General features: G+C 34.8%; 1 protein-coding gene across 7 annotated transcripts in view; it reads right to left on the reverse strand.

The window, feature by feature from the left end:
* The window catches only part of APC (APC regulator of WNT signaling pathway), a 93581-nt gene that overhangs the window by 12511 nt on the left and 53907 nt on the right, over positions 1–27163 (reverse strand). For 4 of the 7 annotated variants that reach the window (XM_042822802.1, XM_042822798.1, XM_042822800.1 and 1 more), the window contains 11 exons: positions 24275–24383; positions 21211–21324; positions 16039–16122; positions 12310–12414; positions 8488–8610; positions 5548–5926; positions 4450–4545; positions 3517–3656; positions 2636–2713; positions 1312–1428; positions 80–294 (listed from right to left, as the gene is read on the reverse strand). In XM_042822802.1, coding sequence (XP_042678736.1) covers positions 80–294; positions 1312–1428; positions 2636–2713; positions 3517–3656; positions 4450–4545; positions 5548–5926; positions 8488–8610; positions 12310–12414; positions 16039–16122; positions 21211–21324; positions 24275–24383 — 1560 coding nt within the window. The remainder of the gene's footprint in view (positions 1–79; positions 295–1311; positions 1429–2635; positions 2714–3516; positions 3657–4449; positions 4546–5547; positions 5927–8487; positions 8611–12309; positions 12415–16038; positions 16123–21210; positions 21325–24274; positions 24384–27163) is intronic. The other 3 variants (XM_042822803.1, XM_042822801.1, XM_042822804.1) reach the window with 2 other exon arrangements.

Here is a 27163-nt window from a genome sequence, read left to right on the forward strand (position 1 = left end):
ATATTAAGACTCAGCGTACAAACTGTGTTTTAAACATGCTTTTAGTATCACTACATTTTTTCAGAAGTAGCATACCCACCTGTGGTCCTCATTAGTAGCAATTAAGCTAGAAACATTTCTTAGTATTCCTCCTCCACTTTCTATGATGGCAAGTGTGTTTGTTTGGCTCCGGTACGTCAGTGTACCAACTAGAAATGCAAGAGCACCATCAACAGCACATATATCGGCTTTGTTCTCAGTACAGTGTGCTGACAGATTCCATAAGGCACTCAAGACACTTTTTAGGGTTGATTCCTAGGAAAATAACAAAGTGACAGGATTAGAAAAGTTTTTCAAGAATTGATCAAAAGACCTCAGAAATACTGACGTTAGCTACAAGGAGTTTGTCACAAATCTCTTTCTAATTCCCAATGATCCAAAGATGGACCAAGAATAAATCTGCATGAATATAGCCTATAGATTAGGAAAAAAAAAAAAAAAAAAAAAAAAGCCTCATTAATTCTAACATACATTTGCAAAGAAATAAAATTCATTAACAATGGAATTTGTTTTAGAATTTGTTTTTCCAGTTACCAGCACAATTTATTTTTGTTTGATTTTTGTTTGGACGAAATCTCACTTGTATGCTAATGCCTGATATTTTCTTTCTATTTTCCTATATCTTCCTCTCTTTATTTCTCTGGCTTTTCCTCACAGTACGAGTTACTTATGTTCCAATTTCTGTTTTCTGGGCTTATTAACTTATCAACCAAGGCATACAGCTGTGCAGGCAAACTTTTGTTTGCTTCCCTCCTTCCCTCAGCAATGGATTTATTGCTTGCCAGAAATTTTCTGAAGTATCAGCCACAGTACTTGCTAGCTGCCATAATGGTAAACTGGTTTGAAGATTAGCTAGCAGAGGACTTTGGAATAGAATATAATCTTGTCTGGATACCAAGAGTATATCTAGAAAATGACAGAAGTGGAAGTTATCTACTCACTAAAGTCAGAAGAGGTTTTATTGAATGGTAAAATTATAAGAAACAATGTAGCTGAAGATCAAAAACTGTCAACCATCAAAAAATAAAATTACAGAAATACCTTTAGTTTTGAGGTAACAGCATTATTTTATGATCTGATGTTTCATTAACTCAAAGCAATTCTATTTACCAATTCTAACAGAACTTTAGGTAACTTAAACTCTGAAGTTACTTGAAACATTCTAAACATTTGACATACTGCTTATGTCAAAAAAGACCACAATATATTTGTTTTGTGTAAATTAAATGTAATGCCTCAAAAATTTATCTCATAGGCATTTATACACAGTACCTTCTTAACTTCTAAAGCACATTCCATCAGTGCTTTCACACTCCCAACTTCTCGTAGTGTCTTTTTACTGTTTACATCTGCACGCCAGGACAAGTTCCTCAACACACTTGCAATGACCTGCAAAATATGAAAAAAAAAATGTTTTACTACATATGCTTACACACCTATCTGTATATTTCCTATATATATAAAAGCACATATAATGGTCTCAAGTTGTGTTGCAGGGGATTTAGACTGGACATCGGGAAGAATTTTTTCACAGGCAGGGCAGTCAAGCATTGGAATGGACTACGCAGGGAAGTGGTGGAGTCCCTGTCCTGACAGGTACCTAAGAGATGTGTGAAAGTGGCACTAAGGGATGTGGTTTAGTGATGATTATATAGTGTTACTTTGATTCTAAGATAATAGAATAGACAATATTGCTTACAATATTATATTAATTTCATATTTAATAATTTAAAACAAGCTTCATACAAACATACAGTTCTGTGTTCTCAAGTCTGTGTATCACGCTAGGCACTTACTACAGACTTTATTTCAGGATATTTTTCTCTACAAAGCAGGAGCCATTGGAAGAGACACTCAGGTGTCACACCACTTTGCCGAAACTCAGAAAGTTTCTCTAGGCACTGCTGTGGAGAACAGGTATGTATGTACTAAGAGAACATCCTTCTCTATGTATGTACTAAGAGAAGTCAAACGTACATTCTCTTTTGAAGTAAAGCTTCTTCTACTATTATTCTGCTATTATTTACTTTCTACTATTGCAGAAGGAATCTCAATATTGCACAAACCCTCAGTCCATTAGCATTGTCACTAGCAAACTAGAGAATCCAGGATTGTTTAAACTTGTCTTGAGATATGGACTTCCATCAACAGATCAGGGTCATAAAAGTTTTACAGCCCATGTGTTGGATATACTTTGATGAAAAAACAGTATGGCCAACAGGTGGGCATTTTACTACAAGAACTGTACTTCATAATTTGCAGAATGAATACAGGTGCTAAGTTTGTTGTGCAGATAAGACAACGCAAGAGCAACAATGAATGACGAAAAATCGGGCAACAATGAATGCAGCATATTTCAAAGAGAGAATCTAAGTGAGGAGAAAAAAACAAAGGCTGTCTGTGAACAGCACCCTTGTAACTTCATGACAAAGACAGAATTCCAGTACAAAAAGAAGTGACAGCAAGGCCAAATAGATAGAAGGAAAGTAAATACTAAGGAAAGAAATCAGAACCACTGTCTTTCAAATTACTGTAGTGAAATGGAAGTGCTGCAAATTAGTAGAAATAGACAAGAAGTATTTCGTCTCACTGTTACCTGCTGTAAGTCTTCACTTTCAGACTTCAGTTGGGCTACAAGAGCTCTCATGCAGCCCTTCATTGAACATAAAGTAGCCTGATAGGAATCAGAAGGAAATAGAAAAGATACAGTTTTATGACAATGTTAGATGGCTTACTGGTGCATAATACTTTGATATTTTAAGCTGATCATCTCTGAAGTTCAAAAAAGCTTAGTAATATTTGTTTGCAATAACAAGTATTTGGTCCACCACTACTGAAAACTAATTCAGTTTCTATTCTTGAAAATCCGAAGTGGCAGAATTGTGATAAATTTTATAATTTTTACAACAGGCCTAGGACCAGATCTGGAACATTACCAGTTAAGAAGCTTTCTTTACTATGCCTTGGATAATATAACGGACAATCACAACATTTATGATATCTAAAGAACAGCTTTTAAAGCATATATAAATTAGTGAAAAACTGTAAGGCTTACATTAGAAATTGCCTGTGACAAAGTACAATTAAAAATTCTTTACAAATGAATGATGTGTTAGAACTGTACTAGTTGTCAGCTGGGCAGAAAATGTGAGGGCTACTCCAGAAGCAATAGCTTCTTTTTTATTATGTTGGCTCAGACATTAGAGGAAGAAGTCAGTGGTGTGGCAGTAGAGGTTGAACATTCCCTCCAATATTCTGTTACACGTTGCTGATGTCTGACAGATGGCAGCAGAGGAACAGTCTGACAAAATGGGGTCTGATATGGCATTGTCTATGAAGCAAAACTACAGTTGTTTTTGTTTGAAATTTCTCCCTGGAGCCTAAATCCAATATCCTATCACAAAGATTTCTTTACCTGTCTGAGAGCTGCAATTCAAACACAGCTATCAACTGAAATTATTGTAAGTTTATTCTTACCTTGTTTGCTACATCTCCAAAAGTCAGGTTTGTCAGAGCCATTCCAGCATACCTCCTCAATGTGACACTATAATGATCATTTGTAAGCCCATACATTTCACAGTCCACTTGCAGCAGTTCAGCAATGGCTTGCAGACCTCCTTAGAAGCCAAGTAAACAAACAAAAAAAAGCCAACAAATTTAAATCCTGATATCAAGAATGCCGTAACATCTTAAACATCTGAAAAATGGAAGGCCCTGAAAATAAAATAAACTTGTAAACAGATGACTCTGTATCTCAAATTCCATGGTTTGTACAAGCTGAAAGTTTTGTTAACAAGATATTGAGATCTGGAGGAGAGGGAAACTGGGAACAGAAGTGTTTATGAAGAAGAAAAATACTTATCTTTTAATTTCAGCTAAAGTTGCAACTGATGATATCACACCAGTAACACAAAAGGTTATATAGTAAATCTGACAATTATCAATTAATCATTATTACTTAATGTTATTTTCTAAGGAAAAAGTACACAGAATATTTTCACATAGACATTGCAAAGGAAACCTCCATGCACAGAACTGACTGAGCATGGATAAAAAAATACAGGCTGCTGAACAGGAATCTACTTATAATACAGATACTTCAGAAAGTGGCTTCCACTGTAAAGACAGTGCTTCTAAAAGTCACGAGAACTTCCACGATAATAATATTCTTCCAATATTCAGAGTTAATGTCAAATAAAAGAGTAACTTGAAAGATAACCTGTCCACTGGGTGACGGACTAGTTAATGTAATCTGCATTAATCACTTTGAGGTCACAAATGAACGTATGATTTGCTTGAACCAATGGTAGAACAAAGTTACATATTCTCTGAAGTAATCCTTACAAGCAATGAATGTCAGCATTTCTAGCAAGCTTTTCAATGAAGTCAGATAAAAACATTTGGTCTTACCAAGCTCATTCATAGCATGCCTGTGTTCTTCATCAAATGAAAGTTTCATTAAAACACACACTGCAGGACAGATTTGATGATCAACTGGTGCAGGCACTGATCCAGAAATAAGTAGCAGTTAGTATTTTCTAAGTGTATAATTTGTCCAAATCATAAGATTTTCAAAAAGAATCAAAACTTAAAGAGAAATCAACAGCAATTTTGTTTGGATTTTGTTTTTTCCTTTTAACTCACAAATAGACAAATACTTATCAATATTGCTAACAAATGCGTATACATAAGATGCCTGAATATATCTATATACGACCAAGAAGACATACATGTACTAGAAATATAGTTGGTGCAGAAAAAAGAAGTTAGAGAGAATCAATGTATGCGTTACAGAATGTAACTTCTGGTAAAACAAACAAACAAACAAACAAACAGACAAAACACCAAAAAATAACAGTAACAACAACAAAAACCTTGTTAGTTTTGAGAAACAAAAAACTTACTGAAAATAAATCAGTAAGGTTAACTCTTCCAGCAGTATTAAATAAATAATCTAAAATGAATGTTTCTTCGGTTGTTAAGTCCTGAGAGAACTGCGACTACTGTGTTATTTTAATACTGAAATAGTTTCATGTACAGCATTAGAGATAATAATTCACATAATATTGCCTAGACTGAGACTTTTTAAAACTCTTCTAAATGAAATGTGTATCTCCTGAATACATCTGAATGAAGAACAATTCGGGATTATTTATTTATTTAGATAGACTGCATTATGCACTGACATGTAAAATAGCACTAAGTAGAAATTTACTGTTAATTCACAGATCATCAACGTAAAACACTGGGGTTATTACTCAGAATGCATCTGAAAGTCTTATAATTTAAAGAACAAGTTTATAAATAGAGTTTCATACCCATAATAGATGACACTTCCTAATGCTACCTCAACATAAAAAGCCTATCTATACATGCAGTCACACATACTATATATGCTGATAGCCAAATGTTTCACAAACCTTACGTACATTTACCAAGAAGCTAAAGTCAGCTGTATTCTTTATAAACTCGCTGTTTATCAAAATTTATAAAGCTGAAAGAACGTACTTGGGTTTTTATCTTGGTCCATGCCTTGTTCATGTGCTTCCTGCCATTCCCAACATGTTTCACAGTAAGCACGGATCTGCTCCAAAAGATGGAGCACGCGGATTTCCCGTCTGCCTCGCTTATCATCAGGCTGGGAGTGAATGATGTTATGCAGCGCTGCACTGGCTCTGGCACGGGCCTCCTTACTACCACGAGAGTTCCCTAACAAGACAGAGTCTTTATCGTTGCCATGTAAAAGCTGGATGAGAAGAGGAAGACATCCAGACTGACGCATAGCTATGCAGCTGTCTTGAGAGCTAGACATTGCTAGCAATGTTCTTGACATGTCATCTTTATCATGAGTACCAAGCATTGATAACAGTGAGTACACCATTTCCACCTGTAGGTCAAATGATTTCAAAAAACAGAGTTATATTTTAAAACTACATTGTAAAATAAGGTTAACTGAAATCTGAATGGTACACATGAGGAAAACAACCCACAACAAATAATTTAATGGTGTGAGAGCCTGTGCTATTTAGAAATAATTAAGTGCTATTACTACTTCACCATCTATTACCCTAATAAATCTCACTTCGTGGTTAAATAGCTAGAACAAGTTGGCGGTAACTGTAGGCAGCTGTTATTAGTCTGAAAGAATAATGGTGAAGACTTCTAACTTTCCATTGCGCAAAATGATTAAATAAACAATCATGAAAATATATTACTTTGAAAATGTGAAGTGTGTTTAAAATTAACTCTATCTTAAAAAAGTAAATTTTGTATGAATTGCACTTTCACGTAGAAATGCTCTTCAGTGAAAAATTATTTCTTATGTTAGCATTAAAAAAAGTATCAAGACAGGATAAGAGTGATTACATGAATTTCTGCTTTACAATGAAGTAAAATATCTTGCATCTGTATATCCTCAAGTTTTCACTTAAAACTGTTTCAAATTAACCAACTATTTTTTGTTGCAAGTGACTTACATATGGTTACTTACAGAAAAGCAAAACTGGAGAACTAAATTAAAACTTTCTTCAAGTTTACCAAAGTAAAATCAGAGAAGGAAACAAATGCTCATTTACTACATACTATCTGTGCACAAAGCAGTTATAGACTTAAATAAAGCCGTACAAACCAAACAGTACACATTTAACTCAAAACAACAAACTTTCACATTAAAAAACATGATTGATTCTTCAGGGATTCCTCTGTTGATCTGTGGTCAATGTATGGTTTGATTTGTCTTTCCCATTCTGTTTTCTTCATTAGTAGATTTACATTGAGAACTGCATTTGGTTCCTTCAGTGAGCTTTTAGTAGAATAACATAGTGTAGAAGATGGTAGAGATAATAACTCTAGAACTCCTGAACTCTATCTGAACTCCTACAGCCAAGAAAAACAGCAAAATTCAAAATCACAGCACAACATAAAGAAACTATCGAAGGGAATTGTGGGCATTTCTTTAGAATGTATTAACAAAGAAATTACACTCTGGAATTCTAAACCAAGTTTTCTACAAAAAGTCAGATTTTTGTACTTGCTAGTAGACGAATGAATGATTTTGTTTCTTCCCAAAAGATTCTAACGTATCTGGGATAAGTATAAATATGCAGTTATACAAAAATTATATGGCAGTGAATAGATTAAGCAGCAAATCTGCTAACGTGTGTCTCCTAAAATATCACAGGACTGCTGGAACAATGGAAGTCTTGATGTCTGTGAAACTGTATTGATCCCATGCAAAATCCACTGAGTCTTGGAGCCTATCTTCTAACAACCCAGTGTCCTGATTTGGAAATCCTTGGTCTGGAAAAGCTCATATGCAGTATTAAAACAAACTGCTTGAATTCATAAAAGACAGTGAATTTAATATGCTTTATGTATGCCTTTTGACAGGTATTTCAAGTGGCAGCTTTAATCCGCAGTAATTTAGATCTGAAAGATAATTCTTCTGTCAGAGAATAAAGCTGAAGAAGCCACCAAAATCTGACCTCTGAGTTGTGGCAAAGGCAGTTTATGGGAAAAAACATGAAATGTTTTTCTCTCTCTCCTTCCCTTTACACACACACTGCACATAAAGACATCTCTTTCTGCATCTGAAAATACACTGCTCCTATTTAGAATCTGTACCACATGTTCAAGTGTATCAGCACTAAGCTTTTCTTATCCTACAGTACACTAAGTTCAACCTATTTCTTTGCATGTATTTTTTTTTTACATCTTCCATGCATTCAGGGTTCTCCATCTGTCTACAGCTTCAGTAAACTCTAACATTTGCAGTGAAAACCTGTTAATAGACTAACCAAAATCACATCCATTTGTGGCATGCATAAAGTGCAAGACAGAAGTTCCAACATTATAGCAACATATTAAAGGCCCAAAATAATCAATACGATGTCAAGACAAATGGCTCATGGAAGACAGGGCTCAGTACCCTGCCCATACTATTGCTGAGTCCAGAGGCAATACAAGCTCCAGTGTTTCATGAACTGGTGTGCTACAAATCTGTGATTTTTTCCATCTCTTTTTCATGCTGCACATATACTTTTGAACACATTCTGTTGCAAATAGACACCACTGTGAATATTTTAAATAACTTCTTAAAATTTTTGGTCTGTTTAATTCCTTAACAATTGCTGTTTTGTGAATTTGGTCCCTGAAAAGTATTTCAAGAACTGATTTTAAAAGTTTCCGTTGTGGAATACAAATCAACATTGTGCAGTTTTTAAATACTCTAGGAACTTCCAGCAATTGCTTCTTCCATACTGTAGTAACTTTTAATTGTCAACAAGTTAAAAAAAAGTAATTCTGTGCATACATATCAAAGCTAGAAAAATATTGTTAAATTATATCTCCATAAAATTACTACATGTGAATAGATTATTCAGCTAATATTAGTACTACTGCCAGCAAACAATGAGGTTATTGTATTAGTAAAAATGTAGCATTAGCGACCTGTGGTTTGTAATCTTCGGTTACCTTGGTACCCAGATGACTTGTCAGTCTGCGAGGTACAGAGTAGTTATTACTAGAGCTCATAACACTGGCTGTCTCATGGTCCATTCGAGCAGCAGAACCCTACAAATTAAAACAATTCAATACAGTACAAAGTCTAACTGAATTAACAACTATTGTCTAATTGCATCCCATTTCAGCACTAGATCATGAAATCATAAAAATCAGTTATGAATTCTCAATATATTTTGGCTAAGTTAGGTCCTTGCCGCCTTGACACTGCATAGATGTCACTGTTAAGCTGGACTTCATTACAATTTCTCCCAAAACCCACTGTCAATGGGGTTCTATTTTCAATGGAATTCATGGAATCACAGAATGGCCTGGGTTGAAAAGGACCACAATGATCATCCAGTTCCAACCCCCTGGTGCAGGGTTGCCAACCAGCAGACCAGGCTGCCCAGAGCCACATCCACCCTGGCCCTGAATGCCTCCAGGAATGGGGCATCCACAGCCTCCTTGGGCAACCTGTTCCAGTACTTCACCATCCTCTGTGTAAAAAATTCCTCCTAATATCCAACCTAAACCTCCCCTGTCTCAGTTTAAAACCATTCCCCTTTGTCCTATCACTATCCACCCCTGTAAACAGCCGTTCCCCCTCCTGTTTATACGCTCCCTTCAAGTACTGGAAGGCCACAATGAGGTCTCCCCAAAGCCTTCTCTTCTCCAAGCTGAACAAGCCCAGTTCACTCAATCTTTCTCCACAGAGAGGTGCTCCAGCCCTCTGATCATCTTAGTTGCCCTCTTTTGGACTCATTCCAAGAGCTCTTTGTGTGCTGGGGGCCCCAGGCCTGGACGCAGTGCTGCAGATGGGGCCTCACAAGAGCTGAGTAGATGGGGACAATCACCTCCCTCTCCCTGCTGGCCACTCCTCTTTTAGTGCAGCCCAGAACACAGTTGGCCTTCTGGGCTGCAAGCACACTGCTGGCCCGTGTCCAGCTTCTCATCCACCACGAACCCCAAGTCCTCCTCCGCAGGGCTGCTCTCAAGGAGATCTTCGCCCAGTCTGTATGAACACCTGGGATTGCCCCAGCAATTCATTTATAATTCACTTATAATCTCTATTTTCATTGAAAAAAAGGAGGATTTTGCAACAAGCTGAATTAAGATTTTAATGAGTGAAAAAAGGTTGACTCTACATTTATGTCAGATTACATATTGCGTAAAACTGTATATACATCTCTATAATACAATCAGATAACCAAGAACTGACAAGATAAGAGATTCATCTGGACAAAGACTAACCATACTTAAATCTGTCTGTATCAAAAGCAAATTATAAATGGATTAAACTGTTTTATTTTTTAATAAAAAGCTATAAAATGATGATAAAATTTCCTGCAATTTTCCTGAAAATTATAATGAATAGCATGTCCCTACCTATGTTAGCAAGACCTCTTATTAGCATATTTGCCCTTTAAATCTATTATGTGTATTTACATTTTTTCTTTCTCACTGGTGTTATCTACTCACTCTTTATTTTTTGTCTTTGCTGTTGCTCTTTCTTTGTCTCTTCTTCCTACTTGTGAAGTTTCCTGATGCCACTCCTTCCTCATTCAGTTTGGGAAACTAAAATAAGTATCTGAGTAGCCAACACTTTAAGAGAATAGTGTTCTATTTACTTCACTTCTGTACAGGTGAAATTCATCTTCTATTGCAACTGAGAAGAATGCTTTACAAGATTTAAGTCTACTCAAGCGCAGATCTCTTCCCTGTACAGAAGGAATGTCATTTTCCCTCTAACATAAGGAAGAAAATTTTCTAAAAGTTCTCCACTTGTTCTGCATACTTAAGTGAATGTTACCCACCATGATGAAAACAGATGTTGATAAATATTTATTTGGAATCATGTTTGCTCTTTCAATGTTATATCTGCTCCACCCCTACATAAATTCCAAAAGTGGAGAAACCGTATTCTGTTTTTAAACACTAACTGTGAAGGAATCACAAAAGTTTCACAAGCATAAGAAATCATACATACAACCATGACATCTAAAAAGTCACGCAAAAAATAACAATTTTAAAGCATGTTTTAAAGTCATGTTTTAACATGACTGGATTGACAGAAAAAAAGTACCAAGCATTTTCTCTGCTTTGTGGTTATTCATGAAGTAGGCAATCTAGCTGATTTCCTTCATAAAGCTTGAAAAATAAAGGAAAGCAAAAATTTAACTTTAATGCCAAGACAGTATAATGGAAGACAGTTGGAAGAAGGTACAGAAAAGCACAACTGAATCCTGAAAAATCCTAGCTTCAATTGGTAGTATTTCAAGTGACACTGATTATATGATTACAAAATAATTAGATCTAAATAATTTGGTTGCGTTCTACTTGTAGTGACTGCTCAACAGAACAAAGTATATTGAGCTGGTTTATCAGAAATAAACATTATGCACAACCCATTAAGCCTCCTCTCTCTGGACTTGTACTGGAAGTAAATAATCCCCAGATGTCTTAGAATACAGATTCAGATTCTGTATCTATCATCCTCCAGAAGGAAAGGATATATGTTTTAAACATTTTTATGAAGCAAAGTTAAAAATTGCTAAAAACACAGGAGCTCAAAAGAAGAATGAATGAATCCTCCACTTGAAAAAGTCTGCCAGAATATGACAATCCATTCTTCCTTCCTTCCCTGTGAAGTGTTTGTTCCCCAAAATAACTCCAGATTCACACAATACAGATTGATGATGCACCCACAGTGCATCAATTATTTAAATACATTATGCTTTCAACCTTCAAGCTGTGCTGAACTATTTATTTTCTCCAAACAATAACACTGTCCTAAGATTGAGAGTCAAAGTCCCAAGCAATTGTTCAGAGATGGGTGACAGAAGTTAATTCCAAATGGTTATCAAATATATTTCAATATGCTTAACGTTTAATCAGATGAAATATTCTAGCCAAGGCAAAATTTATACTGTTTCTGGTAAATCTTCTTGTACAGAATACTCTCAGAAGGATTTAAGTAATTCTATTTCTCTAAAGTAGCAAAAATATTTTGCAAATGAATTCAACTATTAAACTTCAAGGGCAAAGTCTGAAAATCCAAATTACTATTGGGAATGTGTCACCTACAGTTAGAAATTATGAAGTGAATGAACATTACTGCATGGTAAATAAATATTTTTATCCACAGAAGGAAGCCATACATTTTGATGTTTCTTTTAAAAATATAAAAAGAATTTAACACAACCCTCCAAATAATTCTTGACATGTATTTCACTAATAAAAGGAACAGCAGTGACTGACCATTGAGAAGCATTTAAATAACTCTTCAGCACGCTTTCAGATTATTTCATGAATACTACTGCTTCAAAGCATTATCTAAAATAGTATTAAAGAACCACTAATGATCAGCTTGCCATTTAATTCTTCTATTTAAAATGACTGATGCTATAATGATCGCTTCTGATGTAAAAATTGAACCATTTCTCATAATTAAATCATACTGCTATTGTTAAATTTCAACTACAATAAAATAACATTCTCTGTAGTCACTTTTGTTACATTTTTTCTTAGCATTAGGTGAATTAATTATTTTAACCAAAGAAAACCATTTCCTGTATTACGAAACGCTTATATTTCACCTCATAAAAAACATTTCCTTCCACCAAATACAATGAATTACTTAATTCTAGATGCAATGAAGAAATTCATAAATCTTTTTAAAATATGCAGGCATGCAAACACTGTACAGTATATAAAAACACGTAACTGTGTATTTCCAGAATACATCAATAAACAGAACAATCAATTTACCTGACCAGTATTGCTAGTTGACATAGTGATTTCTGGTGCTCCTTGACCTTCGCTCTGCCTCTCTGTATCATGGGAACCTGCATCATGCTTGCCTTGAGGTGCTCTCTGTCAACGTAACAGTTTATGAAATCATATAGAGAAATTTAATATGCAACCGTTCAATGCCCTCTAGACTGTGAATCAACAATGCTGCATCTTCACAAAATCGCAAGACAGTATTTTGTATTTCATGTCACTTTGCTTCAATAATTAACAGCTGAGACTGTCTTAGAAAAACTGAAAGATAAAAGTAAAGCATGTCCTCTGAGGATTACAGCCCTGCAAGACAAAGGATTTGCAGTGAGACACGGAAACACCATTTTCCATCAGCTGTGCTCATGTTGCTATCAGAAATGTAACAGAATTGGAGCAAACAGCTGTCTTCCCTGCACTGTCACGTGATCCATGCATATACCAGAGACCACAGCGAGCACAGTTAAATTAAGCTTACACTGTAAGACAAACAATTTCTGCCTGAAAAGAAGGTCAACCTAAATTTTAACAGCAAACACTGCAGGAATAACTAGCTTGATACCAATGAAATTTATATAAATCTCCCACCAAGATGTATCAGCAAATCAACACCAAAATCAGGCCTTTAAATACAGTTCCTTTAAGAAGGAAATAGAATTAATTGAGCTTTGTTCAGTATGTGAAATATCCAACATCACCCACTAGCATGCTTAATGTGTTCTGGCTTTTCAAAACGGCACATAAGCCTGCCCTTACTGAAGTCTGGAGTTGAAAAGGTATTGCCTTACCTCAGAAACAAGATTCTTTTTATAAAATTAGTTTTGACAAATTTTATAAAATTTGCTTAGACGCTACTACCATACATATATCCCTTTCATTTGTTTAAATAAAATTTCTTACGTTCAGTTACTACAGCGTCCTAAAATGTTTTTGGGCAGTATAGTCTGCAGTCTGCCATGCTTTATGGAAACATCTCTTTAATTTTTAGCTAAAACGTACTTTTCTTAAATGTACACACATTAAAATTTTTTCAATTACCTAAAAAATGTTAGCTTCCTTAGGCATGTGATGATCAAACACAGTATCACCAGTATGCCCCCTGAATTTGTTCACATAGACACTAGTGTATGAAACCCAGAAAATATTTAACACTAAACGATATCAGAAACCGTAATTACAGTTCTGTACCATAAAAACAGTATTGTACTGTAAAAACAGTCATTAACTAACTAAATGTTTAAGACAAACATTAAAAAATGACATATACTTCCAATGAACTGATGGAAGAAGACTCATCAAAGAACACAAGGAAATTACATAACAAAACTGAAAATAATGACTGGTAATATTTTTCTTAAACTGTGTATTTAGTTATGGAAAATAAGTAGCCCATAAAGGAAAACTCACAATTTTGGAAACAGTGTTCCTGTTGTTTTAACCAAATTTTTCATTTAAAAAGTCAACAACTTTGCCAGTATACACAAAATTTTATGGCTATTTACGGTCACATAATGACTAAAGACATTTCAGTTCCTGATGCAAGAGTAAGAGCTCAATCAAGATCAGGCCTTGCTGTAAAATATACAGAGTACAGCGTATGACGACTATCTCTCTCACAGTATTTTCAATCTTGAGTGAAGTGTAAGGGTGAGTTTGACATAAAATTTGCACCCGAACTTCCTCTGTAAGTAAGGACAGAATTTTCCAGTCACTAGATAACAATAATTTTCAATCTCATGAATAAAGCAGTATTCAGTGTTCACAGAGGTCAAAAGCAGAAGTGTTCATTAGCAAGGCACAGGGTTACCCTAGGGAATAGTATTATTCTTCCAACAATAGCCCTGAATTAGGGGCACACTTTCTTTGAGAGCTGATGGTAGAGAGTTTATCAAAAAGCTTTGATGCACCTAGAGCACAAACAGGGAGACATTTCAATCTTTCCAACTTCAAGCAGAAGTCCCCTCAGTATTCTCTGTTTCTCTCTTCTCATTGATCTAAGTTGTTTACCACATGCTATTTATTAAAGAGGTGGCATCTCATTCCCCCTAAAAGACCTCAAGAATATGCCAGTATAAAAAGTAATCAATATAACATCCAATTTCATTCATAATTGTAAGATCATTCTTAACATTAGAAGCACAGCTGATCATATTTTAAATGCAGTGTGCACTCACAGCATGCACAGAGATACACACCCATGTTACTGTCACATGATTCAACTACGGGACTGAACGTCAAATCCGCAAATTCACACCAAAGATTTTTTACCTCTTTAGCTACAGAAGACTGGCATAGTGGAGTTAACAGTAACATGGGTAGGAGATAGCAGATATTTACTGAAAAATAATTCCTTCATATAAACATCTATCAAATGAAAGTATTATATTACATATATGTATTATATAAAAAGTGTATGCACATGTACAAACATGGATGATTAAAATAAATTCTGTATAGACACGGCATTACTGTAAGTCAAATAATATTAATCTCTGACAGACTAGGGCTCGTATATTAAGAACAGTACAACCCTAATAGCATAGCATAATATAATATGATTCTGTAATACATCTACAAGCACGTAAGTATATATTACACACATATATTTTGCATATATATATATATGCAATACAGTATATAATGCAGACAGTGCAGCAAGGATAATGTAACCACTGCAAGTATGCTGCCTCTGTGCATTACTTTTTACTGAAGATAGAACTGGTGGGTGAAAATATTTAAACCAATCACATCAACAAAGAATCAAAGAATGTATACAACAGCAGATCCTGTAATCTCTACACATGGTGGAGAATTACACAACAGTTACAGAATGAATAGTGCACAGACCCACAGTGTTAAATAGAACTTATTCTGGAACATGATTTTTGCGCTTACAGCCATCTGTCATTTCTGAATTCAGGCATCACACTACAAAAGTAATTATAAGCTTTGAAGTTATAAAGCATGCTTGTTTGCTTTTGTAGTAGCAAAATGATTAAATATGTGCCTATTTTACCAAGATGGGAGTAATCTCTAGATCTTGTCTCTATGCTTTCAATGTTTCTCAAGTCAACAACTATCACATCACATAATTTTGCAGTATGTACTAGCAGAAGAAAGGAAAAATCTCTGTATTTCAAGACATTTGCAAGTACAAAAGGACTAGATCATTTTTGCTAAAATAGCCAATCAAATACTTAAATACCTTCTAATTGTGAGTTGTAGTAGCCTCCTGTGTATTTATTAGGACTAAAGACTTTACTACACACTGAAGAATTTTTTTCAAAATATTCAATGACTATTATTTTCTGAACACGGAAAACTAATTTTTTCTTCTCTCTCAAACGATAAGCAAGCCCTGAAATTGTTTATCCGAAATTCCTCTTCAGAAAGGTATGCACAACTGATCGTTTTATTACTTGATGAAACCAAGCCACAGCCTTTATAACACACTGCATTTTTGTCTTTTAACTGAAAATGCTAGTAGAACTTTTAACTGACTTATCATTAGTGATTAATACTCAATAATAGCATGAAGAGTAATTCCAGTATTTCTTCCTCAGTTCATAGATGAGAGAACAAGTAACTGACTATGCAAATTGACTAGTTCAGTAACTGTGAAATAACTAGTTTCTGCAAATAATCCTACCCACCAGCTTATTAAAATGATTTTTTTTTAAACAGATACATACCAGAAACAAAAGAAAGCTCACTAACCTCTGCTTCTGCTGCTTGTGATTGCAGGAGCTGTCGTATACGAAGAATATCCTTCTCTATCTGCTGAATTCTTGCCACCCTCACCTGAAAGGAATGGTTTTATTCAAAAACACCTTTTACTTACTCTGTATAATGACAACATGGAAAGTTTATTGCAAATACGGCTAACTACAACAGCTTATACAAACAGAACTACTTCATTCACGCTGTAGTTCAAGTGTTCTTCACAAGAAAACACAGGCATGATTGCAACACTGAAAATACAGTGGTTAGTTAGGTCTCTAACAAAGCTAATACTTTTTAGCAAATTATTTCACTGCACTCTCCACATAGAAATTTGAAAGAATTTATAATGACCAAGCATCTTCAAAGTAGATAATACTGAATGACTTCTATTACGTTCAGTGATTACGACGATTTGGGTGCTCTGTTTACGTGAACAGTCTCTGAATATTTTCTGCCCCTACAAATCTCAAGGAATTTACAAGGCAAGTTTTAAAGCTACATAGTGCTTCTTTGGTCTGTCTGGGTTTACACAGACATTTCTGAATCAATCTGGCTTTCTTTATAGGAAGCTGTATTGCTACTCATTTCTCAGTGCAATCATTCTGTGGTTCATAAATGGAATGTTGAAAAACCAAATTTTACAGGATGCACATACAAGCTGTATTGTGAAGCACAGGATGAATTATGATTCTCTGAAACAGCAAGTGAATAAAGTAAGACTTAAATAATTGTGTGCGCTTGATAATATACAGTCGTTGACTCCAAAAGTGGGCAGAGAATAATTAGCCCAGTAACATCAGGATATGAACAGAAAACTGAACTGATTAAATACTGTTGTTTTATCTGATGGATAGATTAATAAAATCCTGATTGTTGTACCTAAATAATGGGTTCAGTGTTATAGCAAAAAAAAAAGAAAGGTTTTGTGCATCTAGTGGATGCTGAAAGGATCGTTATAACCAACCTTATTTAACATCTTTACAACCTGAAAATGAAAATAAGATGAACTTTTTAAAAAGATGTTTCCACCAAAAGATACCCATGGAATAGAAACACAATGTAATCTCAACATCTTAGAAATAAAGCATATAAATACAAAGTGGAGTGAATTCCTGAAACATACATCATCATAACCTGTGGGAAAAGCATCATGAACACCAACACTTATCAGAGGTGCACACCTACAAACAGAGAAGCAAAATTTTGAAAGCAGTACATAAAGAAGCTCCACAAGAGTTAAACAGATCACTCATTCGACAAAAAGGTATTACTGGAAATAACTGTACACTGGTGAAGTGATGACTGACAATATGCCATACGTCTGTAATTCAGAAGAATCCTACAGAGCTGCTGGAGTGAGTCCAGAGGAGGCCAAAAAGATTATCAGAGAGTTGGAACACCACACCTGTGAAGATGGGCTGAGGGCTTGTTTAGCCTGGAGAAGGGAAGGCTTTGGGGAGACCTCACTGTGGTTTTCCAGTATTTACAGTATTTATTAGGAGGGAGACAAGTTTCTTACTTGATGCGATAGCAATAGGACAAAGGGGAATGATTTTAAACTACAGAGTGGAGATTTAGGTTAGAAGGCAAGGTGAAGTTTTTCACTGAGAGGGTGGTTTGGCATTGGCACCAGCTGCCCAGAGAAGCTGTGGATGCCCCATTTCTGGAGATGTTCAAAGCCAGGCTCAGTTGGGCCTGAGCAGACTGATCTGGTGGGGAGCAACCATGCCCACGGCAGTGGGATTGAATTAGGTATTTTTAAAAAGGGATTATTAAGGTCCCTTCCAACCAACTCATTCTATAATTCTGTGACACAACACTTCTCTGTCTCTGAGAATGACTTTGGAGTTTCCCTTAAATTTCCCTTAAACTGAGTCTCCTTCTATGTCATCAGCAATTAATTGCATAAAGTACATCAAGGGAATCTGAATATGTATACACACACATCTGAGCATGGGAAAATATTTTTCAGCAGATGAAAAATATCCAATATTGCTATCTGTCAACTATCACTGACAAAGTTTTCAAAAGAGAAAAGATCTGAATCCACATTTACCACAATTTACTTGAAAAATGTAAACATTAGACAACTCTTTTTAATTGATAATTTGTGTTAAAGGGGACTTTAGAAGTACCATCAATCAGAAGCATGCTTTGCATCAAACACTGAACAAGCACAAAAAAGAAAATACTACTGTAAACAAAACTTTAAGAAATTTAATGTAATTTGTTCAGTAGTGAAACTGAAAACAAGCCTGAAGTCAGTATATCACTTAAGGAAGACAAATTATACTTCTTCGTATGTAAACACAACATATCAAAGCACCTCAGGATACTTATCAGTAGCAGTATATGGGCCTTAATTTGATGAAGATGGTAAGGGGAAGGCAAAAAAAATTCAAGAGAACATTCATTTTATTGCATAACTTACAAGAGTCCTCACAGTAGTAAGTCAAACAAGCTTGAAGATGAAAGACAAGATGAAAGAGGGTTCTAAATTTTGAGAAGAATCATTATTTAGTACTCTGCATCTCTGCACTGCATTCATGCACTGTCATGTTTACATTTTTAACCATACCATTGGATTATTAAGGCATCTGGGTGTCTAGGAATGAATTTTCAAGTGCCTGAATACACTCAGAAAATTGTTTAAATTTTAGAAGCTATGTAAGTAACATCATTTATCTCTATTCATAATATATTCCTACTCATTCTGTAATATTTATTTATCACTCTTATCAAAAGAATATTGTCGGATAAAGCACATTAACATTTAAAGATACAAATTACTTAGAAACCACTGCTCCAGTAGCACTTTCTAAAAAACATTTCTTCATTTTCTGAAAAATAAGGTCTCATATTTTCTTTTAAAACACTTTGCTTTCATAAAGGTTATACAACTAAGTATACGTGTTAAAATATTAACACTTAGAGATTAAATTTAAAACCTTTTAAAAATCTATCTTTTTCTCTCAAATGAGAAATATCATGTTATTAACATCAGGTAAGTGCTGGTGTAGACAGTTAAACAAGCTAAAAGAAAGTCCTCTCTTGCATCTTTCTGTGTTACCACTGGTCATGTGGTCATATACAATCCTCAAAAGGAGTAACAAAAAATGACTGCTGTGAGCTGACTTGTGTCAGAGGGAAAAATTCAGAGGAATCAATAACAAATGAGAGGGAGAGAAGATCATCATTTTAAGGTCCTCCAGAAAAAAAGGCTAGTACGTGAATTAACTGGCAATAGAAGCTACCAGCTCTCACACAGAATAAATCTCTGGGAATCTTAATGCAGAGAACTCTGCAGTGCTACCTTTTATATACGTCGTTTCCTTCCCTCAACTCAGATTTTGCATTGTATTCTGTATAACAAACAATTACAGCAGAAGGAAAATGCAGAACAGTAAAGAAGTTGGAAAACCAGCAAGTTCATGGCACATTTGAACATCATAGTTCAAATATACATAATACAGAATTTGCTTTTATGTGTCTGCACTCCAGAGTACATCTGAACAGCTCTGGCACCTATCCTTCGTATAATGAAACCAAGGGGAATTACCAGTCAAAGCCCACAAGAAGAAAACATGGATATAGTCACTGCTTATTTTATCATCTTTACATAATTAAAGTAGATGTCATTTTTCTTTTTTTTTTTTTTAAAGTAAACATGTTATAAAGAACAAAACATCTGTGATAAACCCACAGGGAAACACTAACTCAGAAAACATACAAAGATTTCAACATCCTCTTGATAGGATTTTTTCCCTCCTGAAATTCAGGAAGAACAAGTAGGGAAGCAGCTGCCTAAGGGAAATCTTACTTTCAGAGTGAGAGAACTACAGTCAAATAATTTGTTCTAACAATTTCAATTATACTGTCTGCATAAATAACTTGGCCAGTAGCATAGTGCCTGTATCCATTTTGCTTACTTTACTTTATTCTACATTAACCCGTTAGTAACAAAACTCTGAAGTTTGATGACACGCTGCTAGGTTATGCAACAGAGATAACCAGACATACTCAGGCTGAGCCTGTTCTGCCTTCACTCACAACCAATCGACAGAAGTTGCACAGCTGCATTCACACAGGACACTACTGTAGCTGCTAAACATTGATAGCACAGCCATACTGCTTCCAGATCAGAATAGGTTATTATCCAACCAGACTAGAACAGGGAAGAATGAACTTGGTTCTGTCTTGAGTACATCAGATGAACAGATCCTTACACATCCATTATGGATATACCTGACAGCATATTAGCTGTTTTATTTTATATTAGCACTATTACGGGACATGTATTTTGCAAAAAAATAAAGCCACATAGTTTTTCTGTGAAGTTTAACTCAATGTAGAAAACACTATAAACTCTGACTACAAACAGAACTAGAAATGCTCCATATGTAGCAAAATTTCTGTTCATGTAAACCTGGAGAAAATAGCATCTATTTATTGAAAAGATTTGTTCTTCAAAACATAAAACCAGATTATTTTACCTACTTATTACTTAACATCCATGGAAACAAGCAGTAATAAGTAGCTCAAATAAACAGCCATGGGAGAATAGTTTTTACAACCAGCGAGTAACTGATTATCCTACTTACAGGTTTCACAGTTACGTTTTGGGTAATACTTCCAAATGTGGCTAATATGATTTGCTTACAAAACTGTGCGTGTACTCATCATGAATGCAAAACAACTCTTGGTGAGAGTAAACAACTTCAAGTTACGCATATGAATTGAGGTATGGCCTCTGGTTAAGAAAACCTACCAGATCCTCACTGGATTTTATTCTGAACATAAAGAGGTCTCTGACGAGCATCTTGAGAACTCACTAAGAACTGCAACTGCTTCCATCATACCAGGTTTTGATACACTAGTTTTAGAAAACCAAGGTCAAATACCCGACTAGTGCTAGGTTTTTGTGGCCCTCTTTTTAATGTTTTAATAAAAATATATTTTTAAAAACAACTTTTGTTGTTTTTACATTAACTATATTATATATTTTATACACACCCCAATTTGTCTTTCTCAGTGCAGTCCAGGCAAGCCAAAAGGACACATGCTCTAAGCTATCACTGTGCTTACAAACTGTTTGAAGATACAACTATCAATAACTTGATAAAATCACAGAAAAACCTTTTCTGTTCTTTCTAATAAAAACTATACCTGTGCTCGCTTCTCCATATCCTGACAAGTACCCAATTGCTCTTCCATTGCAGCTCTGATTTGCCTTGCCTCATACTCCAGCTGCCTTCTGGTCATATCTGTTTGCAAGGAGAACTGAAATCGAATTACAGAGAAGGCATTTTAGTATCAAATTTATGTAAATGATGAATGTCTTTGAACAAAAGTGGAACTGTTTTTCCACAGCAAAATTCATAAACAAACAGATTATGAATAGTAGATTAGTAAAATATGGTTATGTTATTAAAAAGAAGAACACAAATTGTGTTTCAAACAACAAGCTACCTGCAAGTTTTGTCAAATGACTACATGCAATCTATAAAAATTGAGACATTATTACTCATTACAAGCCTGGAATATTTGGTTACTAACATACATCTGCATGTCAGTAAAACTGTTACACATTCCAGGAAAATCAGTATTTTTGAAAATATCCAGAGGTACAAAACTGATATTACGATACTATGGCCTCATTCTTACTTTTGTTATCTACCCTATTTTTCAATATCCAGTGAAAAAAACCCTAAATGTTCAATTTATAACAACCACATAACTGAAAGGCACTCCAACTAGTTTATGATTTTTATGTAGGTTTAAAACAACAGGTCTGCGCAACCAGTAAAAAAAAAAAAAAGCAAGAAAATCAAATTAAGTGCTAATTTTAAAGATGACAAAAAACAGGAAAAGAGGTGGCAGGAATTGCTATAGGACACCTGGTCCCACTTTCTGTCAAAAGCAGGGTCTTCAAGTTAGGTATCCAGGCTTAAGTCAAGCCAAGTTTTTAATACTTCCAGCAAGACTGGTTTCACCACTTCTACAAGCAACCAATTCCAATAGTCAGCTGTCCTCATAATAAAATCTTTTTTTCTTATATTCACACAGAATTTCCCATGAATAACTTGTGCCCTCTTGTTCTGTCACCACACATCCTTGTGAAGAGTACCTCTGTATTCTTGACAGCTACTTTTTAAGCATGAGAAGACATAATTAGACCTCTAGGTCCTTCTCTAGGCCCAACAAGGTGATTGCTTCAGCTGAAAGTTCAATTATGACCCGCATGTACATATGTCATATATTTATTTGAACGTGTCAGAAACAGAGAAAGATCCAGTAAACATGTCTGTACATGAAATGAACTAGTTAATATTTTCTGAAACACACCAATACCTTTCTGACAAGATGAATGTAAATTTACTGAACTTTTCAGAGGTCAGCAGTTCTGAAACTACATAGCAACAAGGGAGTGACAAGTAAAACAAAATGAATTCTATGGAGGATTAAAGTTCTTTCACTTAAAGATCAGTGAAAGTTGCCTTTCTGATGAGGACAGAACAAATTCTTTCAAAAAGGAGTAGTGATGAGCATCACATCTATTCTTAGTATATGGAGACACCTCTGTAACAGGAAGATACTAGAACAGAGCGCAAGTGAAAAACAATGACTGCACGAATGAGATAAACAAAACTGGAAGGCAGAAACTTTTGCATAATCTGTGTAGCACTATGTAATCAATAATTACTGACAGAAAACAGAAATGCTTCTCTGATCTAAAACTTCCTCTGGTACGGAAAAAGGAAATATCCAATCTAGTATATTCTACTAGCTATTTTTCCACCAATAATATGTAAAAATCATATGAAAGTAGAATTTATAAACCATTTTGATTTTGGGAAAGGAGCTTTTAAGAATGTCAGAAGGAAGCTTTCAGCTACTGACATACAGAAAGAAAGGTAAAGATTGAAGCACAATCATATAGCTCCATTACGGCAGCTGCACAGAAATGAGAAGGTTGTGGATTTCAGAGTGCATTTCATAGACAAAGCTATGGACTAAACTGAAGAAAAATCTGAAACACGATGAAAATTTTTCAAAGATTAAAGCTTTAATTATTCTTAGAAAATTTAAATAGAACTGCTGCACCTTTACATTGCTTCTAGAAGCCTACACTACACTGTTTTTGGATGATTATTCAGCTTGCAAGTAAGTCTTCAAGAGCAGTTCTCAGAAAATACTTCAATATTGATCACAGAGAAAGTCAAAACAGTCAAACATCTACAAATACATAAAACGCTACTAAAAAGACACCAAAAAAATACGGTCTGCACAGTGTAGAGACATTCACAATTCTATCCATTGCTGATGGATAAGCAGTAATGAATAAATTGCAACGAAACAGATTTTATGTAGATATTAAGACATCCTAGTAAAAAGTGTTAATTTAATTGATTACCTGTTGAAATTGAGAGATTTGTATCTTAAAACCTACAATACATTTACTGTGACACAGATACAACTGACAATGCCTTTGAGATCTTTTTCATGCTTTCTCTTACTCTGGTTTTCTGATTAAATTGGCCACAGTTGAATGTTATAAATGCTGATGTCCAGCTACTTCACTCCAGTTACTAAAGTGCTTCCATATTCTACTTCCATTTCCAGGAGGTGGAGTAATGCCTAATCAGATTTGACTCTGTCAAGATAGGCAACCAAACTGTACATGCAATTAATGCACTGCAAATAGATCCAAGTTTCTGAGGTCTAACAACCAGAAAACGTCAATTATCTTGGAAATCAGATATCTTCATCTATATGAATATTCATTCGTATCAGAGATCTTCATTATTCAAGATTTGACTACAAATTATTTGGAGATGCTAAGGCAAAAGATTGGAGCAAGAGTATTTACACACATTATAGCACCACTTGTCGTTTTAAAAGAAGAGCTCTTACATAAATTGTGTCTTAGGCTAATATTACTCTCAAAATTAAAACACTCTATTAAATAACAAAAAATTACAGAAAAAAAAGATCTCTGGAGGATACAGCTAACTGATGTGATTTATTTGTCATAATAACTTTCTGGTTTCCCTTTCTAGTGCTGGCATTCATAGTGGTAGGTATGAATTTTAAAATGAATTAGATGTGAAAACATTATTTAGACCAAGTAAGCTTTACATACTAGTTTAAAATGCTTTAAATGAAAATGACGTTAGAGAGAATTACCAAGTTCATAAGATATACAAAGCAGCATACTACAGTTACTCACATTTTCAGTAAGGGGGAGACTATCAATCCTTTTAGTAAGGTTCTGAAGCTGGGCATAATACCAGTCCTTTTCTTTCTCTTCCTTCTCAAGTTCCGCAAGCAAAAGAGATCTATTGAAAACAAGCAAGAAATGTCTCATCAACAAATATGAATGCAGAAATGAGCACTGATACAAACAAAAAAGGTTAAGAAACAAGGTTTGACGGAGAAAGCACTAACCAGGAGTTTAAGAAGGTTCCCTGGCCCCAAATAAAAACAAATTGCTATGCTGTGCTGAGGAAGACATTTTAATTTCATGTGCACCAGGCCCACAGTTATAGGCAAATATCGATATTTCTTCTATTATCACTTAGAAATCTACAGTTCAGCAGCACTTAGTGAAAGTTATGCAAAGTTACTAGTCACATGCTAACTCAAATCCTGCTTCTTTTAGACAATAAGCTTTTGTACGTTACACTGAAATACAGCTGCTATTTAAAAAAAGTATTGGAAATTTTACAAGTGAATACATCTCAATATCATTTTACTAAATAAGATTATTGTTACATCCATTGTAGTATCTCCTCATTAACTCTGTCACCCGTAAAAACAAAAAACACCAAGGTAAAGCATGCAATATCAAGTTGTTTCTCTGGTTATTAAAACAACTTAAAAGAGCATTTTCTACAAAATATTACAGTCAGGGTACATTTGTAGCCATTTAGAACATTTCAAACGGGTATTATAAGCATACTGTAGACCTGAACAATCAGGAGAAAGATAAGAAGTTGACTATGTGTGGAGTACCAAACAAAAAGTTTTACCTACTATTTTATCCATCCTTCATAAACTATACCAGTATAGTTCTAAAAGTTATCAATATGGTTACACATTATTTATTCTCATATCACTTTTCAAAACACGTAACATTTTCAGTCTTAGTCTGTATTACTCAGTATTACTGGCAAGCATTACTTCCTCTCCCTTAACTTTTACACCTGCCTCTCCTTAGTATTAGCTGTGGTCTGAACAAGAGCCATATGAACTTCTACAAAACACAAAAAAATTGTTATGGATAATTACTCTAAGTTTTTAAGGAACAAAGAGTGTACACAGCAGTTTTCCCTCAATTACTCTATTAATGCATCCAAAGCGCAACTTGGAAAGATGATAATCAAACCTCCTCATGAAAGAACACGCAGTAAAGATAATTTAAAAGTATGTATTTTAAAGAATCTGCTTGACTGACCTTCTTAAAAAATGCTTAAAACTATTTTGATAACATTAATACTCCCAAAAGCAAGTATGTGCCCTAAGGAATTCCTCAAGTCTTTTAGACAGATTGAATTAAATGTGAGTAGATTATGCTTTGAGAACGGCTGAGAAAGACATTCTTTTGGCCTTCCACTGCTCATTCTCTAACACACAGGACCTGCCCTGCCTGATCTCTGTGCACCTCTTTTCCTTGGTGCAAATATACTGTTGGGTGTTCAAGCACTAGTTGTGTCCTATCTGATAAATCAATTTTGCAGAAGTATAATTAATGCAATTCTTATTAAAAATATTTTTATTTCCACAAATGTTTTCTAACAGCCTGATCAGATTATTCCCACCTGCTGCTGTATCAAGACCACATAAAGACTTACAAATTAACTAGTTTTGCCTCTGGATTCAAAGACCTGCTTGTAGGAAAAATTACTTTCAGCTAAGTGAACATTGATTTTCTCCTGCAAAATGCAGGGTATTCAGTTCATGAGTGAGACTCATTTCGTTCAATCTGTTTTGACATGTATAATGGATGCTAGAAGCAAGAAATGAACTTAGGAACCAAAAAACAATTCAAGACCTGGGGGCAACTCTTTAAATTCAATAGCATCAATTTTTGCTTCTGAGCAATGCTTTATTTGGGCCTACTAGTTTGCTATTATTGCTCCAGGAGAATTTAGATTTTAATGACATCTTTAAGGTCTCTAAGTCCAATGTCTGAAGGAGTGCAGACTGCACTTCAAATTCCTTAAAAATAAGCAGTATGTCTCTGTAGATGTGTTTGATGAGTTGCTCCATTCATTTATGTTCCTATCAGAGGTTCCATCAACCAGAAGTAGAGCTCCTTCTGCAACCTTCCAGAATTTCATGAGGTTAATTAAGAGAGAGCAGAGTTACTACATCTTTGTGCACTCCAAAACCGCTTCTTTCAGCACTGTCATGATAACAGAGAATATTCTGTCTATCATACGCTGTTAGAATCAGTAAAAATGCAACAAGGCAAAAATAGTAAACTTTTGAAACATCACAGTTTTTATGAGTTAACAGAAAGATTCTAATTTGAACCACTTTTTTAATGGGGAAATATTTAGAAAAAAGTTTGTAATGACTTTTTCTGAATTGACAAAAAATAAACGAAGCTGAGTCAAAAGGTTCCTTCTTTTATAGATCTTTTCTGGATGTTTATGTCAATGTTATTGCACGTCAAGAGAGAGAAGAGCAACAAAATATGTGTTATGCTACTTGCATTACATAATTAATACTTTCACTTCCATTGGTAGTTGATACAACAACAAAATCTTGAAAACCAAACACTTTCTAAGAGATGCTGTAAAGACATAGTTAAGTCATACAGTTAGCCATGAAGAGATAAGAAAAGAGTCACAAGATGAGAAAATGCTAAAAATCAACAAATTAAGAAAAAAAAATACAACAAACTGGAATAAAACAAGAAGAATAATCAAAGAATACACACATTTTCATAAAAAAATCAGCACAGCCCCATCACCTCTAGTATTATGTCACAGAGATGACAAAGGTGAGATTATCTAAATTATAAAAGATAAACCATAACGTAAGATAACTGTAGTTCTTAAAATATAGAATCATAGAACCATAGAATCACCAAGGTTGGAAAAGACCTAAA

Source organism: Centrocercus urophasianus, unplaced genomic scaffold, assembly GCF_019232065.1.
Source record: "Centrocercus urophasianus isolate 14NV4802_14NV808 unplaced genomic scaffold, USGS_Curo_1.0 seq_21, whole genome shotgun sequence".
Lineage (NCBI taxonomy): Eukaryota > Metazoa > Chordata > Aves > Galliformes > Phasianidae > Centrocercus > Centrocercus urophasianus.